Genomic DNA, 20,579 nt, shown 5'->3' on the forward strand with positions numbered 1-20,579 from the left:
AATTGTTTGTTGGCTGAATGTTGGGCATCTGGGAAACCGATTCCCCAGAGGTAGATTCCTTTCTCACAGCTGGTATCCTGGCTTTCAGTCTTTGCTGGCTTCCTTTCAAACCACCTTTTCTTCCTTGTATTACTCTTTTTGTGACTTATTTCCATGCTGCTTTTCGAGTGAATAAGAAAATGTCATAGCTCTTAAACGCTGTTTTGTCCATCATTTTGGTGATAAGAAAGGATGATACCCTCATCCCCTCATCTGCCATAAGGTGATAGCTTTTAACTTGTGAAGTCTAAGAATCCGGTCTCCTATTTCAGTGTCAAGTGTTCGTGTGCAGATAACTCAGCAGTGTTTAGACCCTTCCTGTGTTCGTCCTGCTACCATGTATTTTCTTTCACTACTGCTATGAAAGCACCCCAATCCCAGATTTTGTTGCCCTGTATCAGGATCTAGCTGCTCCTAACGGTAATGACTAGGAGTGCTTTGTGTAATGTCAGGGCCACAGTGGTTAAAGATTTAAAATAGAGTCCTTCCCTGACACTATAGCCTGTATTGAGCCATGCTACTGTCTGAAGCGTGGACATATTCCATACAGGGAAGCAGTTAAAGGGAGAAGAGAGGTTATCTGATTGACCTTAATCACTGGAGTAGTTCAATTAATGATTGAAGTGGTTTGCATCTACCAGAAAGATGGCAGATTTTACCAAATTCTCCAAAGACAGATCCATCTGTTGGTCATTTGGGTGCTCTGTTCTGAGTGATTTGTGTCTTAATTGGGGGACTGAAGTGGTCACTTACCGGTCACCTTAGACCGTGGCAGCCAGCCGAGTGTGTTGGAGTGTGGGGAAGTTGAGATAGGCTAAAGGCTGTTCTGTGGAAGGAATACTAGGGGAGACTCAAAGGGGAGGCCTCCAGGAGTGGCTATCAGGTAGAGAGTGGGAGCAGCGAGGGCAGGGTGGCCTGCAGCGAGGGGTTCCAGGCACAGGTGGGTCCCGCGGTGGAGATTCACCTCTGCCCTTTGGCTTCCCCCATCAGCTGGCTCTCTGTGATCCCACAGTGCTTGTAGAGTGATCCCCCAGCTGTGCACGCAGAGGATCACCTGTGATCCGCACCATAACCCCTGGTAAGGGCCAGTGCCCCGTCTGATGCCCCAGGGCAGCCAGGAAGCCTTTAAACCCGTCAACTTCTGTCCCTCAGGAGAAGATCGGCTGGCGAAAGGATGCGCTGCACTTGCTGGTGTTCACCACGGACGACGTGCCCCACATTGCACTGGACGGAAAGCTGGGGGGCCTGGTGCAGCCGCACGATGGCCAGTGCCACCTGAACGAGGCCAACGAGTACACGGCGTCCAACCAGATGGTAAGGGCTGGACCCCCAGCACCGCCCTTGCGACCCTGCCTGTGGTCTGAGGCCTCACCCAGCCTTGACCACCTTCCTCCGGACTTCTCACTGACTTCCCCATCCTTTCTTCGGACTGGGTTTCTATTCCATCTCCTCCAACTGGGCTTCCAGAACTCCTGCTCATCATTACCTTAGAGCATTTCTCAAGGATTTCTGTAGCTGGTTCAGCTTTCTGCTGTTGTGCACCCACACGAGAAATGTTTAGTTGAAGGAAGAGGTGGGTGAGACAGGATAGATGTCAAAGGGAAGAGGCGATTTTACACGAGAGAGAGGACTGTGTTCCGCAGAGGAAAAAAACTGGGACAGAAGTTATGAGGCAAGACCAGCAAAGACTAGACTTCCTGGTTTCTAGAAATGGGTTTCCTGAGGCCCTGCGTTCCATCAGTGTTGGGGCAGGTGGCAGGTGTCCTGTACTGGCTGAGAAGCCCCAAGGACTTGCCACTCTCGGTAGTCTATCACTGTGGTTGTGCAGTTAAATAGAATTTATGCAGAATTTCAAACATACAATAGGCCAGTAAATGAACTTCTACCTACCTGTCACCCAGACCCAACAATTAAGATTTTTTTCACACGTGCTGTACAAAGTTTGTTTTTTCTTCCCAAATATCCTCTTCCTTCCCAGATGCGCTTTCCAGAGTGCATTTGGTAGAATGGGTGACTAGAGAGAAATTCTTTCTAAGTCTTGCTGGACTAACCTATTTTCTCCAGTTTTAAGAGGTGGTCAAAAATAATGGAGTCCAGAGAAAGAACTCCTAACTATACTACCTGATAACTGTAGAACCTCACTGATGAGGAGTCCTGGACCCATTCAGTTCAGTTCAGTTCAGTCTCTCAGTCGTGTCCAACTCTTTGCGACCCCATGAATCGCAGCACACCAGGCCTCCCTGTCCATCACCAACTCCCAGAGTTCACTCAGACTCACTTCCATCGAGTCAGTGATGCCATCCAGCCATCTCATCCTCTGTCATCCCCTTCTCCTCCTGCCCCCTTCCCTCCCAGCATCAGAGTCTTTTCCAATGAGTCAACTCTTCGCATGAGGTGGCCAAAGTACTAGAGTTTCAGCTTTAGCATCATTCCTTCCAAACCCATTATCAGCCCTTAAAAGCCTTCAGGACTTTGTTAAGCTGCCTTGCAGCATCCTTCAGGGAGCATTCTCCCTCCCCCCCTCCTCTGTACCCCTTCCCACACCACAGCCCAACTTGTCCAAATGTCAGCAGCCTTTTCTGCCCATTCTGAGCCGTGAGAGGACTGAGCAGAACCTGTGTAGGACATTGGCAGGCCCAGCACTGGGCATGGGAAAAGGAAAATAGGGCAAGGAGATCAGGAAGAAAGTCTTAGGGGAGAGAGGACAGATAAACAGGTGCTGATGGCAGGATGTGGTCACTGCTGTCTTGCTGGCTTCCCCACTCTGCCGCATTCCTGCGGAAGGGATGGAAACATGGACCAAGTGTGGGAGACCTCCACTCATCACTTCTCCATTCTGGGTTGAGAGGGGCAGGAGGAGTGAGTCTGGTTTGGTGGGTTCCAGAGGGTCCTTTCCTGGAGAATCTTCCCTACATAGTTTCTCAGTAAGGAGCTGCCCAGGGGGCTTAGCTGGGGAAGGGACTGCTAGGGGAAGATGCTTATTATCTGCACAGGTGATGAGTTACTGAGTGCATGTTAGAGCCAGGTGCTAGTGTCTCTACTTGCAAGAAATGTTACAGCCTTGACTTTTGCCTTGGCCCTAGGACTATCCATCCCTTGCCTTGCTCGGAGAGAAATTGGCAGAGAACAACATCAACCTCATCTTTGCAGTGACGAAAAACCACTATATGCTCTATAAGGTACACTTGAAAGGGAGCAAGGGAGGCTGGTGGACTGAACCTGGGGGGCCTGCTGACTCTCAGATGATTGGGAGAATGGAATATGGGGCCACGTGAAGTGTGGGGCGGCTGCATGAGGAGTGTTAACAGCCCTGCTCTGTGTGGGCAGAGATCCAAAGGAGCGTGGAGTATAGTCCTGTCTTGATCTAGTGGAAAATGATGGTATTGAGGAAGCTCTTAAGCATTCATATAGCAGAGCATACCAAGCGAGTTTCTAATTTGATAATGAGGGAAACAGTATCAATTCCTGTTTTTCAGATGATGAAATGGAAACACCCAGGGAATAGGGAAGGAAGATATAAAAGGAAGATGTGCAGAGAGAAAACTAGGCGTACATGTAGACAGGCTGCATGCAGAGTCTGTGTGCCTTCCCGCAGAGTGTGGGAGACCAGTGGGTTAGTCTGGGGCAGGAATTTCCAAAGAAAACAGTAAGTGTCTTGAGTGCACAGAGCGGTCTGTATGAGTCTGTTACAAGACTTTCCCCAGTCATCCCACGGGCCACCGCTCTACTCTCCCCTCATGAATGTGCTTCTCCCCCACAATCATGGGCAAATCGCCTTTCACTAGAACTCTCCTGTGAGCTGCTCCCGGAGTGTTCGTGTCAGTTGGTGTGAAGCCCAGCTCACCTCTGACATCCTTTGAAATGAGAGGTCATGAGAAGTTCATCCCCACCTCCAGAACGGTCAACCCCAGTCCCCTCTCTCTGCTGCTCTTAAATATCCGCAAGAGAACCTTTGTCTGAAGGTGTGTTTCTACTGTACCTGCCTGAGATGATCATTGATAAAATGCCACTTATATCTTCTTAAGTTCTTACCTTCTTTTGGTCTGAATCAATTTTAGATGAAAACAAGAGAAAGAGATTTTTTTTTTGTCTTTGTTTAGTGAAGATAGCAGGATAGGACATGGCCATTTACAGGGATCAGTTTTGGAGAGGTGGTTGCACGGGCTGTACTCCAGATGCTTCAGGAGGGAAGAGACCCACCTTGGCTTAAGCCAGCCTTGCTCAGAACCAAGTACACCTCACTCAGGGAGGAAGCATGTCCAGTCCAAGGCAGGCTGAGGGTGGTGGCTATTTCTAGATGTTTCTGTCACTTTAGTAAGTGACATACACAGGCCTTGGTACCAGTGAAAGAAGAAAGGCAGCCACGTCAAGGCAGCCTGCTTTGCCAAGGACTTCACCCAGAGATACCAGACCTCCTTGGAAGGCACCATTCCCATTCAGTTCCCTGCTAAGGAAAGAGACTGTCTTGGAGACCACTGGCAGAGTTTCCTCTTTCACTCTTCCTGGACAGGTTGAGGGCATCTTTGAACGGAAACTGGGAATACCTACGTAGTCTAGAAGAGAGGACAAGAACATTGAGAATATATTGATTCTGGTGGTGGTGGTGGTTTAATCACTAAGTCGCATCCAACTCTTGCAAACCCATGGACTGTAGCCTGCCAGGCTCTTCTGGCAGGCGAGAATCCTGCCAGAGATCAAACCTGCATCTCTTGCATTGCAGGAGGATTCTTTACCATTGAGCCACCAGGGCTCCCTATATTGACACTAGAGGATGGAATTTCAGAGCGTTTTCCAGTACATGCCAGAGAGGAGGGGTCTCCAGGAAGAAGCCTGATGTTGTACTTTAGAAACACATCTTGTCAGACCCTTCTCACTCAGACCTTGCAGAACCGAGATTCCACAGCCTACTGCAACAGCTCCATTCCCTTGTGCTTGGTGTGGTATCTCTGAGTTCTGGTGCCAGTGAGTGGCAGAAGCAGTGCGGAGGGCCCTGACCATTCTAGCTCAGTAGGGCAGTGTTCACTGTTGGACAGGATGGAAAGGCAGAGTGGGCTCATTTATTTTCTTTTGTTTTTTTCTCGCAAGAATTTTACAGCCCTGATACCTGGAACAACAGTGGAGATTTTACATGGAGACTCCAAAAATATTCTTCAACTGATTATCAATGCGTACAACGTAAGTCACCAATTTCTTCTCCCACCTTCACCCCCACCCTCTCCCCCTGGGGCTCCAGGAGCTGGTGCAGACTCAGGTTGGAAGGGCGCCATTGTGCTGGGGTGCTTGGTTCCGTGTGTTGCCTCCTGCCTCTTGAGTTTAGCACCTTCCTCCTCCGTTTGGATTCGGGGTAGAGAAGGCATCCTGTCTCTGCATCGGTCTCCCCTCACCCCTGCCACACCTTGACTCACATTGTAAGCGGATCCCAGTGAAGCAGCAAATGGCTCAGTCAGTCTCTGGCTGGTGGCCCTGGGATGTGCTTGGGTTCTGACTTTGTGGTAACCCCGGTCCCCGTTAGGGCACCACGCTTGGGTGGTGGGTACTGCTCTTCATCCATCCAGGTGCCTGGGCCATCCTGCCACTGTGTTCCCTGTGGCAAGAAGTGAGAAGCACGCTCACTGCTCGCCTCCTAGCAGGACTGAAATCCCCCAGGCTCCTGGAGCTCCACATTGAGCCATAGACTAAAATGGATCAGAAGAATCCAACAAGAGTCCACAATAGTTCTTTTGCCTACTTGCATAGGCTCTAATTGTATTCAGGTCCTTTTCACGGGAGCCTGCGGGGCTGTTGAATACTGTGCTATTGTAGCTCCATTAGCCTGACTCTGCTGTAGTAATAAGTACGGTGCTTAAGGACATGATTTAGGGGGTCACTGCTGCATCCCAAGCCAGTCATCTGCCATTCTCAAATCTCTCTCCATCCCACCCCCTTCCCTCCATTCCTAACACCCAAAAAGTGCTTGACGCAGACCTCCTCTCCTCGGGGAAATGACGAGCCCCGATTCTTGTGCTGGCACGTATGTGCCCCTCCCTGTGAAGCCTCCAGTGCCCACCCAGCCCCTCATGAGGCCTGGTGGTTCCCGAGTTGGAATTCAGAGTGCATCTGCCTATTAAAAACAAAGTTCTACATAGAGTAAGTGTAGTTTAGCTGGCTCTAGTATGTAGACTAGACCCGTGGGCTAACCTAGGAATACAGTCAACTGCACTGGCATCACACGGTATTAGAAAAACCGTCTTACTTTCCCATGAATGATTTACACATGCACATTTGGAGCTCTGTCTTTCCAGCTGAATTTGTTTCCTACTGTGGTAGCCTTATTTGGGGTCACAAAATGCTGCTGTGCTAGACCAGGGGCTGTAGGTAATACCCTTGTTACGGAGGACCTGGAGCATAGGGTGCCAGCCCTCTCCTGGTCCTGAAGGCGGTGAGTGGGTGGCAGTAAGGAGTTGGGGCAGGTTTTCCTGCCTGCCCGTACCTGTCCCCCGATTCTGTGCAGCTAAGGGTCCTCTTTCTCTCATACATACTCTGATCCTCATTCTTGAAACTTCCTGTTGAGAGAAACTGGATTTCCTTCTCCTTCCTAACTCACTCCTCTCACACTAACATCCTCTTTTCTGATCTCTGACCTTTAATCTTCATCGTGTCTAGCACGGAGCCCAGTGAGACCAGGTCTCCGGGTTAGCTACGCTTTGTGGTTTTCAGATTCCTGCAGTGTGTGGAGGCATAATGTAGTGAGGGAGTCTGAGCAGGGTGTGTGTGAGGGAGGGCCCAGGCCTGCCCCACGTCACCTCTGTCCTAAGGGCCCCCCTCACCGTGATACCCAGGGTCTCAAGCTCTGGATATGAACAGGGGGGTCAGAACGAGAGCCAGAGGCCAGCCCTGGACTGATTGCCCCATCCTGCTGGAGTCCTAGGGCTTGAAGACCCCTGGGTTAGCAGGGGGACTGTTGCTGACCAGCTCTCAACCGTGGAATGACCACTGCTTACCTCTTGCCAGGCCAGAGCCTTTGGGGAAGAAATGGCTGAAAGGTGACTATGTCCTGAACTCCGGCATGGGGTGCAGGTTTCTCCTGGGCTTCTGGGGAGGAACCGTCTCCCAGCATCTCCACCCTCAGTCAGCTCCTGAGTTCTGACATCCTGGGTAGCTGGCAGCCAGCTGCTCTCCCTCTGAGGCACGGTGCAATGACCTGAGCAGGACTCACGACAGATGAATTCGCTTTCTTAATGGAAACCCAGGGGCCTGGGTTAGGCAGAGTTCTGGAGGGGAGCAGGGAGCCCTCTCTGTGGCTGAGGATTCCGGAACAGGCAGAGTAGAGAGAAGATCTATTCCAGGCAGGGGCTACATTTGGAACCCGGAGTGAGCCCCCAAGGACCTCTATGGGTCCAGTACTATAGCTGCTCCCTGAGTTAGATTGGTGTGTCTGAAAGGAAACATGTCAGGAAACCAGACTCTGTGACTCCAGAGTGAGTGTGTGAAACCCGCCCTTTAAAATGGGCATTTCTGGAATACGATCCAAAGTAGCTATTCAAATTCAGTGGAAAAAGAAAACAGCTTTCTTGAGAAGTAATTAACAAACTGTAATTTATAATGCACTGTACAGATTTAAAGTGCATGCTTTGATAAGTTTTTGACAGTTGTACACACCTGTAAAATCATCACCCCAGTGAACGTGTCAGTCACCCTGAAAAGTTGGGACCCTTGGTCGCTCCCTACTTCTGCTCTTTCCTTCAGTGGAAATTTTAAAGAAATACATTAACTATAGAAATGTGAAACAGCAAGGTGTTCAGAGCCAAGTCTAGCTGGTGGGAGCTGTGTTGGGGGGCACGTTGGTGTTCTGTGTTCATTAGCACCTGATTCATTGGCTGCGGTCCTCTCTGGTAAGGACTGGCCTTGGCCGCCCACACGTCTCCTGGATTTGAGCCTGCACGGGTCCCTGTGTATGTGTGTACTTTGGCCTGTGGTGGGGGCTCTGGTTATCCTTTCACCTGCTCCTCTGCCGGGTCAGGGTCAGGGCATGGCTCTAACTGGACTGTTTGCGTTTCTTGGCGTCACCTTCCCGCCTCCGCACTTTGTGGTGGATTTCCTATGAGTCACACAGGCATGACTAAGTGTGGTGTGGACGCCTGCCTCCCCCAGTGCTGGCACACCATCTGTGGGGACATCCTGAAGGGACTGCAGCGGAACACACGTATCGGACGAGGTGGTGTGACTCGAGGCTGGGGAGGGAGCGCAGCAGGAAGGGTGTGTCTAACGTATCGTCTCGCAGAATCGAGTCTGTTGTTCTCAGCTTTCATGGTGGGACGTCTGCACCTCTGGGCTCTGATTGCTACATTTTTTCTCGCTATGCCAGATTCTTCATTGTAAGGGATCCCCGGTGTGGAGCTTTGCGCTACGGTTCTGGGTTCCCTTCCAGAGCTTGGAGGTAGGGCACTCGGTGCACGAATGTGCGTACACACGACACCAAGCATTGTGTCACATAGACAAAGGGAGGGTCGAACTCGGGGAGAAATTCTGGGGGTCCCTTTTCAGGATGAGCAAGAACAGGGTGTGCTGGACGCCACTAGAGCTGCACGTGGAGGGTGACGTCAGAGGCCTCCTCACCCAGCACATGGTTTTCTTTTCTCTGTTGCCATACGGTCTGCTCTTCCCGCTCCACAGCTGGCCTGCCTTAAAATGATAGCAGATGTCACCTAGCCTGGGTATTTAACAGCCTTTAAACTTCTTGACGTTGTCTACTCGTTCTAGGCTGTGAGGAATAAGGAATCATATTCAGAAACAAATTTGGGAGGAGTTCATTGAATTTCAGGAGTGACAAATAATGTTTTCATACATCACAACTGCATTGGCTGTGGCTTTGATTTTCTACTGTATCCTGTACCCCAGCCACTTCTTCCTTCCTTCATTCATTCAACAAACAGAGACAGCTTAACGTGTGGCAGGCGTCATGCTACCTCCTGGGGATAAAACTGAACAGAACACAGTGCTGCCCTCCAGAAACTCATAATCTTTGAGGGGAGACTGACTCAACCAGGATACGCCCTAAGCATCCACCTCCCTGAGGTCAGAGCCAGTTTCCAGTTAAGAAGTGTATAACTGCAGAGAGCACTGCAGGGGGACCCAGAAGGCCCGGTTCTGATCCTGCCTGCCCCTGCCAGCTAAGTGGCCTCAGTTCCCACTTCATAAAATGGGAAGTTTGAACTGAATAATCTCCACAGTTCCTACCCTTGCTAACATCTTAAAGCGTTTCTCATTCCAGAGACTGCATGGGGATCGAGAATAATACACACTGTGGATCTGAACACAAAGCTTAGGGGTCTCGTGGCCAGAGTAGGACATAAGATTCCATGTCCATCTGCTACAGTTACCCATGCATCGACTAGGAGTTCAGTCCTCAGAGTCCCCTTCCTCCGCCAGATTCCCCGTTAATTCTTCCAGGCAGTAGCTTCAGGAGATCTTGATGGCAAGTACTGATGCTTCTTCCCAATGTCTTGTTTGTGAGCCATGGGGCCTTCGCATTTCATGAGACTGAGCCTAAGGAATTTAAATAGCTCCAGTCTACCTAGCTCTTTAATGATAAACTGCTTTGCCTCATCCTCACTTACTCACAATTAAAATATACAATTTTAATTTACCTCATCTTCCAAAAATTTTCTTCCGCTAAGCCTGAGCTGCCTAGCATAGCTGTTGTTAAAAATATCCATCTTTCCCTCCATCCATCCATTCAATAAAAGTTTATGTTCAGTCCTAGAGAGAAATATGCTATGGTCCTTGGAATTCACAGCTCAGTGGGGAGAACAGATTTGTAAAAAAAACTGACCACATTTAGCAGGGCTTCCCTGGTGGCTCAGCAATAAAGAATCCACGTGCAATGCAGGAGATGCAGGTTTGATCTCTGGGTTAGGGAAGATTCCCTGGAGAAGGAAATGGCAAGCCACTCCAGCATTCTTGCCTGGGAAATCCCATGGACAGAGGAGGCTGACAGGCTACAGCCCATGGGGTTGCAGAGAGTAGGACACGGCTGAGTAACTGAACAGCAACAGATTGCGTTCAGCAAAGCTGTGCGTGCTGAGTGGCACTCTCACAGTCCTCCGCCAGTGGAGGCTGGCACTACCAAGAGAAGAGGAAGTGGATTTAAGAGAGAATATTTTTAGAGTTGTAGAAGCACTTAGACAATTTGTGGCAAAAGGAGAGACTATTTTTTGCAGAGAGTGTTTTCAATAAGCTGTTAATGTGTTGGGAAAACTGCATATTTAACTAATGCAGGTTTAACACTTCATGCTCAGCAGGAAAAAAAAAAAAAAGATAAGCAGCCCTAGGAGAGCAGGAAGTAGTTCTGCCTTCCTCTGCCCAAAGCCTTGTTGCTGGAGTGCACCCGAGGAGGGTGGTAGAGGCTGAAGGGCCGTCAGCTGATCTGGGGAGGGAGATCCATGTGTCTCTTGGAATGTGTGTGCAACCTGCTATTCTGAGTGTATTTAGTGTATAAAAAATCCTTTTTGTAAGATGTACCTTAATTACAAGTTAGTTAGTTCATTTGGCCTCTGTCTCCAAAGTATATCCTCCTTAGAGATTTTCAGTGGCGATTTTTAAAACTTGGAGACGTACAGACGATTGTGTAGACTTTTCACAAATTAAATACACCCTGAGTATTGAGCCACCCAGGCCAAAATGGAATATTACTATTATTGACTCCAGAACTCCTATGTCCTCTTCTATTACTATCCCCCAGGGGATAGTATAAATAAGCAGAATCATAGATTGTATGCTGTGCACATCTGGTTTCTTTTGGACTATGTGATATTTATGAGATTCATCTGTGTGGCAACAGGCAGTCATGTTTCATTCATTCTTGTACTGTATGGTATTCTACATGAGCACACCATAATTTGGAACAAAAATTCTGTTCTATCGATAAGCATTTGGCTAGTTCCAGTTTCTAGCTGTTAGAGACAGTGTTGCTGTGAGCATTGTTGTATGTGTCTGCTGGTCAGTACACATCTCTGTTGGATATGATCCTGATGTGAATTGCTTGTCTAAGGTTGACCTAAGCATTAGTAGGTACCAACTGATGTTTTTCTTGAGGGTTGTACCAGTGCACACTCCCACCAGCAGGGTTTGAGAGCCCCAGTTGCCCCAACTCCGTTCCAACATTTGGTGTTTTTAGTCTTTTATCTTTTCTATTCTGATGGATAATTTTAACTTGATTTTGGTTTCATCTATTGTCTTGAGGACATATCCACACATAAGATGTTATGTTCTCTCAGAAAGTAGTTGAGAGCTCATGAATGTGGACCTCATCTGATGGGGGATGGATGTGATGGTGAGCAGTGGAGGGTGGGTTCCAGGAGAAAGTGCCTGCTGAGCTGATGGGAAGGGATGATAAGGAGCTGGTCAGGGGAGGAGAGAGAGGAGCAGTTGAGCAAAGGACCGTAACCCCAGGCATGTGCAAGGCCCATAGTCTAGGGAGCACCTGGCAAGATATGAAGAGCTCCATGTCTAAAGCTGAGGGTGGGGATGAGAGATGGCTCTGCAGAGATGAGCAGGGACAGTTCATCACCCTTGGAATCAGATGAGGTTATTGTGCGGCAGGTGGACCACTAGCCACTTCTCTGAGCTCCCAGAGGGAGACCTCAGGCCCAGCCTAGTACGATGGTGTGTGGGTGTGGAGAGGAGGAAAGGGATGAGGGAGGAGCAGCGAACCTAGCTCACTGGCTCTCACCTTGGCTTGAGACCCCAGAGTCAGAGGAAGCCATGTGGGCATCGGAGAACCAGTGTGGAGAGCATCTCAGCTGTAGCCTTGACTGAGTGGTTCCGGCTTCTTCTCTCTCTGTTCAGAGCATCCGGTCTAAAGTGGAGCTGTCTGTCTGGGATCAGCCTGAGGATCTTAATCTCTTCTTCACTGCAACCTGCCAGGACGGTGTATCCTACCCTGGTCAGAGGAAGTGCGAGGGCCTGAAGATCGGGGACACGGTAAGTTCTCACCTCCTCATATGCTTAGACTTGTTAACACTGGTCATTGTGCTTTGGCTTCTGATAACTTTTGTGACTTACTAGAGGCCTTTGGGAGTTTGTATTCTGTCTTCCACTCAGCCTTCTCTGTGCTGTGCCTTCAAGATGCAGGTGGACTTCTTAAAAACTCCAGTCGGTACACAGCCCTCAGTATATTGGCTTCCTCAAGTTGACATGGTACCTTTGGTGCCTTTAACTTATTATTATTACCTTTGTTTGACAAGGATTAAATTGGGTTGGGGGAGTGTAAGTGGAAACCTAAAAGCCCCTGCCTTCATTCCTCGTCTCCTGGAGCTTGCTCTGTGCCTTGGGTAGTCTGATCTTCACTTTCCCCTTCTATAAAATATGAAGAAAACCTTTCACCTCTTCTGATCTGATCAGATGGAATGGATAACTCTGTCACAATGGAGGGAGCATGGATTGCCTTGTCTGAATTTAAGTGGATATAATCAAACGGTGGGGAAGAAATATCGCATATGAAGATACATTCCAAGCTAAGGACTTGAGGGGGGGAGGAAGATGTACAAGTGATGAGAACAGAGATGAAACACTGGCTCAGAGGCAGGCAGAGCGGTGATGGAGAGCCAGCCACACTTCTAGAGACTTCTGCCACCAGAAGCACCAGACAGACTATGAGATGCATTCTTTGCTTTACTGTCACTGTCGATGCTCAGAAAATGGGAAGGCAGTGAGGGTAAGTTCTCCTCTGTAATGAAAGAATCTGATTGGAGCCGGAAAAATTAGAGGGATCTTAAAGATCCATGACTGTATCTTCTGGGCTTTCATAAGCACTAATGATGGCCAAGGTGGAGATTAGCAGACATATCCTGGACTCCAGGGAAATGGCTCAGAAAGACATGGGTGGGGTCACACAGTTGCTTACACTGCAGTCTGGTCTTTTGGAGTTTCCTCATGTTCTGTAATTGATTCTGTCCCTCCTTCACCTTCCCAACTGCTCTTCACCCACTTTATGACCCACAAGCATACATCTCACCCATTCTAAATCTTATAGGGGTGCCTTACCCCAGCAATGGGACAGTTCAGAATGTGGTATGAAAGTTCAGAAAGTGAAGGACTCTAATAACCAGATAACAAATCTTTTTCTAACTCAGGTTTTTTTTCCAAGTGTCTTTTTGATCTTAAAAAAAGGAGAGGGGGAGATTGAGCTAATCAAGTTGTCAGATAGTAAATTATTAAAATTTAAAAATGCTTATTTATGGCTTTTAGCTCAGAAGATATTCATAGAATAAGGTGATGTTGCTGTAACAGACTCCTATTCCCATCTTCCTATTGACATGAATAAATTTTGGAGAGAGTGGTTTAGTCTATACAAATAAAATATAGGAGTAGAATTGATGCTAATCCCTGTCTTATTTAGTAATAAGTCAAATTTTTAATATACATGGACTATTTGGGTAGAGAAAGCCCCATCTCATTAAAGTTGTACACCCAATAAAATTTTAATACTTGTCATATTTTGTAATATATTTATGTTGTTTTGATCAGTTGCAGTGATTAGTCAAATCCAGATGGTGTTTTTAAAAACATAAAAGCCTTACAGTCACCGAGTTTAAAGAGGCAATTATGAAATGTAGGAGGAGTCAGAACTAACCAGAAAAAATACATGTAAGTGGGTTCTGTAGATCTGTGGTGCAAGGGGTGTTTAGTGCAGCGTGTCAGGAAAGCCAACGAAGGATGCATGAGACACATCCAAGGAACCCTTTGCTTGGAGAAATAGGTGCCGTGAAACTGAGGAGGCGAGGATGTACAGCACACACCAGGTGCCTGGGTGTCAAGATGTCTCTTGACGGTTTCTAATGACTTCCTAATCCAAAGGTAACATAGGTTGGCAATAGCATAGCTGGGCAGATGCATAGCTGAGTGAGTCTGCTTGCTAGGAGTGTTGATGACATCAGCTGGAGGAAGGCTTGACTGAGGTTCCTACTGTCTCCTGTCTGTGTTTACTACTGGTTTGAGGTTAACTCGTGGGAGAACTGCTTATCAAAGGTGGGAAGGTCACAAAGCTGGAGAAAATAGATTACTTACAAAGCAGGAAAACCAAGATTTAAGAACATTTTTCAAAATGAAGTGGAGTTGAAATCATCAGGATTAGTATCTTGCATTTAGTTCAGAATATTAATAAAATAGAGGGAACTTGGTTTGATAGTAGCTTTTAAGTAAAGGATCTGGTAGATTCTAATTCTCAAAGGCTCCACGTGAATAACTAGTGTTGCTTTAAAAAAAATACAATGCCAACTGAGGCTGCCTTAATGGAATCCCGAGATAACGGTTTCACTTTTCTCTGTGCAGGTCAGACCGCATCTGGAGTTCTTTGTTCAGGGAAAGTTCTTTGACAGGGAAAGCAATGTCACGATGAGGTATCTGGAAACCAGGAAGGTCAAAAGAGCTAGTTTGTTGATAATAAAGTTGAAATAGCGGATGCAAGAAACTGAAGCTAGTTTATGCTGCCATATCAAGAAAGGGAAATTTATTGTAAGAATATTGGGTTCCTGATGGTCCATGCAGGAAGGGGGCCATGCAGTTAGTCTTGGAAAGGACTGAGAAGTGACTGGACAGAGTTAGCTCCATGTTCCTCACTGGGTTCCCTGTAAGGAAGGTAGTTATTCACGTTGACAGATGAGAAAAGCTGAAGCACAGACTTACAGTCAGTTCCTCAGGTAAGCAGCCAGTAAGAAGCAGGGCAGAAGTTCAAGGCTCAGACCTTCTGGCTCTGGCACCAGTACCAGTGCTCCTCCCTACCCCCACCACCTTCCCTTAGCACTCGCTGCCCATCACTGTGTTCCATCACACCTGTTGCACCTGTCCAGAGGGCTCGCCTCAGAGTATGATCTCAAGGGCCAGCCTCTAGCAAGGGAGTACCTCCCCATGTGCTCTGCACACCCCCCGTGGCTCAGTGCTGCCAGGCACCCTGAGATGTGAGATCACCCACAGATGGGCAGTGGACTTGCAACACTCTCCTAACTGAGTCCCCTCACTGCTCATAGCATCCTGACCGTGGGAATAGTGACGCGAGCTACCGTTTCCTGGGAATTTATAATGCACTCCATGCTGTGCTAGGGCTTTGCTGCCGGGTCTCTGCTGCTTGCAGCACCTGGGTCAGGTGGACATTACGTCTCCATTTTATGTGAGAAAGACTGAGACTCCGGGGTGGGGTTGTGGGGCGGCTCTGAGGGACTTGCTGGAAGTCTGACTGCTGGTGAGCACGCACGCTAGGAGACAGCTGCAGCCGCTGATGCTATAGTCCAGGTTTTTTCCCTTAAACCTTGTGCACTTTGGAAAGTTTCAGAGAAGCGAAAGGTGTTATCAGCACCACTTTCATGTGGTCACTCTAGTGTACAGATCTTGTTTTTGCTAGGATATGTCAGCAAGATAAGAACATTGTCCAGAAGACAGGACAGGATTCTAAGCGGCATTTTTCTCACAAACGTGAACAATGTCAGATGTATTTGGATGGTTTCAGGAGCATTTGAAGCAGAAGAAGGAAGGGTGCTTCTCCCACACTCTCCATAGCATATCTATCCCAGCAGGTGAGCTGGAGCCTCCCTTGAGCTCTGAGGGGCCTTGACCCTGTTGAGACAGTGGCCCAAAGGCAGGCCTCCCATACTGGCTCCCTGTTTCCTCTCTCTGTCCAAGAGGCTACAGCCATGTGGCCCCTGGCTCTGCTACCAGGGCTGTTAAGTTTTGTTTTCTGTGGAAGGAGACAGGCTGGCACAGAGCAGCAGCCACTCACCCATCATAACCGGACCAAGTGGTGCTGGCCAGGCCACCAGAGGTGAGCTCCTTGAGGGCCCTGGAGGCAGCAGAGGACAGAATCCAGGGCAAAATGGAAAGGTGGGGTCCTTGTTCAGAAATAACTTCAGATAGCAGAGTATTACACCTAAGCATGGGTTGTTCTGAGTGTGGGGTCCACCATGCTGGTGTGGCATGGAAACTGGGGGCCTCCCCTCAGCCCCCTTTTTGCTGATGGAGCCCCAAGGAAGAAAGGCCCCTCATCACAGGGGCCGCTATTTCAGCTGAGGCTTAGAGTTTTCCAGACATAGAAGAAGGTTTAGAGAATTGAAAGAGACACGTGTACCCCAATGTTCATCGCAGCACTGTTTATAAGAGCCAGGACATGGAAGCAACCTAGATGTCCATCAGCAGATGAATGGATAAGAAAGCTGTGGTACATATACACAATGGAGTATTACTCAGCCATTAAAAAGAATACATTTGAATCAGTTCTAATGAGGTGGATGAAACTGGAGCCTATTATACAGAGTGAAGTAAGCCAGAAAGAAAAACACCAATACAGTATACTAATGCATATATATGGAATTTAGAAAGATGGTAACAATAACCCTGTATACGAGACAGCAAAAGAGACACTGATGTATAGAACAGTCTTATGGACTCTGTGGGAGAGGGAGAGGGTGGGATGATTTGGGAGAATGGCATTGAAATACGTATAATATCATATATGGAACGAGTCACCAGTCCAGGTTCGATGCACGATACTGGATGCTTGGGGCTGGTGCACTGGGATGACCCAGAGGGATGGTATGGGGAGGAAGGAGGGAGGAGGGTTCAGGATGGGGAACACATGTATACCTGTGGCAGATTCATTTCGATATTTGGCAAAACCAATACAATATTGTAAAGTTTAAAAATAAAAAAAAATAAAGAAGTTTTAGGAGGCCCCATTAGTGGTGAGTCCATGAGGGTATTGCCCTTTTGCAGGTGGGAAGCAGCTGAGGGGAGTGGGCTGGGGATGGAGGGGAGAGTGGCAGGGACAGAGGCAGGATCGGGCCGACTGGTAGGGCCCACGTTCCAGTACGGTGTCTGGCTGTTATTCGGTAGGTGTTTCCTATTCCTTAGCACCACAAGTTGGGAGGGCTGTGGGCAAGTCAGAAAACGGCGAGGAGGTAGGCAGGGGCACAGGGCACAGCGGAGAGGTGCTGGGTATCAACCGGAGAAGAGGAATTAGGGAGCGCAGACGGGTTATCACTACCATCAAGTGTCTCGGGGCCTGGCCTGTGGATAAGGACATGGCCCATGGGTTGTGGGGAGCCATGAGACAGCTGAGTTCAAGTAGCTTCCGTGTGGGTCTCGCCTCTGTAACCAGAATTTCCTGCAGGGGTCAGGGTGGTCAGGCAGCAGCTCCGTGGTTCCTTCCAACCAGAGGTTGTGGTTCCCTGACTGTCCTGTGTTCTCTGGGTAAGGGGTCTATTCAGAAAAGCAGGTGGTAGGGTTGTTGTTATTCAGTTGCTAAGTTGTGTCTGACTCTTTGCCACCCCATGGACTGCAGCTCACCAGGCTTCCCTGTCCTTCACTGTCTCCCGGAGTTTGCTCAAACTCATGTCCATTGAGTAGATGGTGCTGTCCAACCATCTCGTCTTCTGTCGCTACCTTCTCCTCCTGCCCCCAATCTTTCCCAGCATTGGGGTCTTTTCCAGTGAGACGGCTCTTTGCATCAGGTAGCCAAAGTATTGGAGCTTCAGCATCCGTCTTTCCAATGAATAGTCAGGGTTGATTTCCTCTAGGAGGTGTAGGGGGTAAGGGTCAAAGGTGGTCCTCAGAGAAATAATCCTTAAATGAAATCTTGAAGTCCCGAATCTAGTGATTTCCATTTTTCCTCCCAACATCAACCAAGGCTGACTGAGTGGGCCTGGCTGCTGGAAGTTGGTTTTCTCGTGAACGGGCTTTGACACATCAGTATGCAAGTGGCCTGCTGAGCGGCCAGCACTAATGCCTGGTACAAAGGACCCTGTGAGCCTGTCACAGGCTTCCCACGGCATCCCCTCTACTGTCCCCTCCCCTGGGGCTCTCCACCTCGTGTCCGGGCCCATTGTCTCAGTGAGCTCCTAGGAGCCTTGGCATCTGCACAGCCTGGATTTGGTGGGCCTGAGTGGGGGTTGGGCAGCCCCTGGGAAAGGATGAATCAGGCCAGCAGCCCCAAGGCGGGAACCAGGAGCATCTCAATGAGGTTCAGATAACAAGGCTGGGCAGAGGAAGGGCTGCTGTGCGCGTGACCATCCTCTGGAACCTCAGAGTGGAAAGCAGAGAATCTCTAGAACTGGGGGCCTTCACCGTCAGTCCACAGTGGTCGCAGAAGAGGAGCCTCATTCCGGCCACCTGACAGGCTCTCTGGATTCTTTCCTGATCCTTCTGGGAAATGGACTCTGAGGGGAGGGGTGGCAGAACAGATTGACTCTCTGTTCCCAACGTGCTTTTTATAGCATTCCTGTGCCCAGCAGGACCTGAAGCTTGGCTGAAACTGAGCCATTCTCTGGTTATCAGGTGGCCAGGCAGACATTAGGCCGCATGGGGCCCGACAGTGAGGGCCTTGGTTGGACCAGAGCTTGGCTGGGGAAGGCCAGCGGGACCTGCTGAGAAGCCAGGCCTTCCTGCTCCTCCAGCCGGGCAGCCTGGGCAGACAGCAGGTGAGCATTTCTGAATCCTGGGTGGTTGGCTGCCAGCACTCATTGAGGGGCTTCACCTTTCCACTTCCTCCTGGTAAGTCCCAGGAGATTTAATCCCCTCTCTTGCTACTTAATTCCATGATGCAGGCAAGTTTTCCTGGGGGAAGGTTATGCTTACAGATGGACACTACCCACAGTCTTGCAATAATTAAATGCCTTGGACTCTTGGTCCAGGCTGTTTCTTTGTAACTTTTTTCATTTCTGACCCCCAGCTGCCTTTGCAGGGAGCAGAGCTTTCCTTTACTAAGTCCAGCAAAGTTGTTCCCCTGGGAAGCACTAGGCTTCTCTCTGAGCCTCAGAAGGAGGGATGTTCACCTCCACATTCTTGGTGCCCTTGGCGCCTTGGTCAGGTGCAGCCTCCTTGTCCTTCCATTATCATTCAGCTTACCCCCAGCCCAAGGCTGGGAGATTTAAAGAAACCTCTGGTCACCCCTTGGGGGGTCCCCACCTATGGTCCCCGTGTGAGCTGGGCCTCTCCCTCTGAACCCAGCTCTGGACACCCGACGCCTGCCTCATTCTCTCCTTCTAGGAGGTGATGTGCCAAGGTGAGCACAGGCCTAGCCCCACCCCTCCCCAGCTGTGTGAGCATCACTAAGCCCCCTGGGCCCACCAACCAACCCCGCTTTCTCTCTGGTAAATGAGGATGCCTCCTCCTAGGGCGTGTAAATGAGATGCTCATGGAAATACCAAGCACGGTGCCTGGTACGTGTAGTACTCAGCAGCTGGTAAAAGTTAGGCAGATTGCAGTATCCTGGGTGGGTCCCCATCTTACTTGCTTACCTGGAGAGCCCCGCTGTACCTGAGGTCCTTGGAAGTTACTCTTGAATTTGCTTTCGTCAGCCTTTCCCTTTGCCCCTCCCACTGCCCACGTGGAAGTGGGGGTGGGCCAGTCCCAACTATCTGCAGCTGGCTTGGTCCTCCCAGCTTCCTGACCCTGGCTCGTGGCCATTGTCCTCAATTCACGTGTCCGACAGCATGTCCTGTGACACCCCTTTCCTGGTGCTGACTCCTGCTGTCTTGTTGCCAGCAGGACCCTCTCCAGGGCCTGGGGAGCTGGGTCTCCTGCTCAGTCTCACACTCTCCCCCTCCCACCCTGGGGGGGTCCCTGGGTGTCACGGAATCTGAGGGAAGGCCTTTTAGAATTAGTAATGGTCCCAAAGTAAAAGGGATCCATAGAACGTTAAGAAAATTATATTTTGAGAGTTTTCCGAAAATATACCTAAAGAGTACGGAGTAAAGCAGGTAATTGATGACTTTTTAAAGAAATCAGTTCTTTTCCAACCCAGATAGTAGAATTAACAACAACAGTAGCTAAAAGTGGTTCCTAACTTGTTTTGAGCTTCCAGAATGTTCTGAGGAGCCTTTTGAAAAAGAAAGACATCTGGGCCAGGCAGTGGGTCAGTTTCTGGAGTGGGTCCAGGCCTCTGTCCATTTAAGGGAGAAGGACTCAGGGTATTGTCTGGCCAGGTGTGCCAGCTACCTGTCTGGAGATTTCTGCAGCGCCACGCATGGAGGGCATTGCTAGATGGTTCTCACCACACATCGTGAGAGGGGAAGTGGTGTCATGCTTGACTTCCTGGGAGAATCACAGCGAGCAGTGTCTTTCCTTTCCTCACATCCCAGCCATGTGGGCAGCTAACAGGCACCTTTCCTCCATTGTGATCTGCCATCGAGGTCCACCTTCCTACCTGTTTCCATGGCAACTCATAAGCAGCTCAGGAGTTGGCAACATGCTTTGCATGCTTTGTTTAAATAAGAAAAAGTCTGTCCACATGTATCCCTGGTGACTCAGATGGTAAAGAATCTGCCTGCAGTGCAGGAGACCTGATTTTGATCCCTGGGTCGGAAAGATCCCCTGGAAAAAGGAATGGCTACCCACTCCAGTATTCTTGCCTGGAGAATCCCGGTGGACAGTGGAGCCTGGTGGGCTAAGTCCATGGGGTCACAAAGAGTTGGACATGACAGAGCGACTAACCCTCTCACTTTTTCTTTCACTTCTAAATACAACCTCAGGGCCATGGGCTGATTGTGAAAGACATGGTTGTGGGCACCACGCAG

At 49.2% G+C, this 20,579-nt stretch overlaps 1 protein-coding gene across 2 annotated transcripts in view; it reads left to right on the forward strand.

Annotated features, from left to right (window-relative positions):
- Nucleotides 1-20,579, forward strand: part of ITGB5 (integrin subunit beta 5) — a 116,127-nt gene that overhangs the window by 63,710 nt on the left and 31,838 nt on the right. For both annotated transcript variants that reach the window (XR_015164421.1, XM_086402480.1), the window contains exons 6-9: nt 1,192-1,353; nt 3,123-3,218; nt 5,125-5,214; nt 11,866-12,000. Coding sequence is in view for 1 of the 2 variants with exons in the window: in XM_086402480.1 (XP_086258606.1) it covers nt 1,192-1,353; nt 3,123-3,218; nt 5,125-5,214; nt 11,866-12,000 (483 nt within the window). In the remaining variant the exon portion in view is untranslated. The remainder of the gene's footprint in view (nt 1-1,191; nt 1,354-3,122; nt 3,219-5,124; nt 5,215-11,865; nt 12,001-20,579) is intronic.

Source organism: Bos grunniens, chromosome 1 (assembly GCF_055505025.1).
Source record: "Bos grunniens cultivar Pamir isolate PY7600 chromosome 1, Bosgru_T2T1.0, whole genome shotgun sequence".
NCBI classification, from domain to species: Eukaryota; Metazoa; Chordata; class Mammalia; order Artiodactyla; family Bovidae; genus Bos; species Bos grunniens.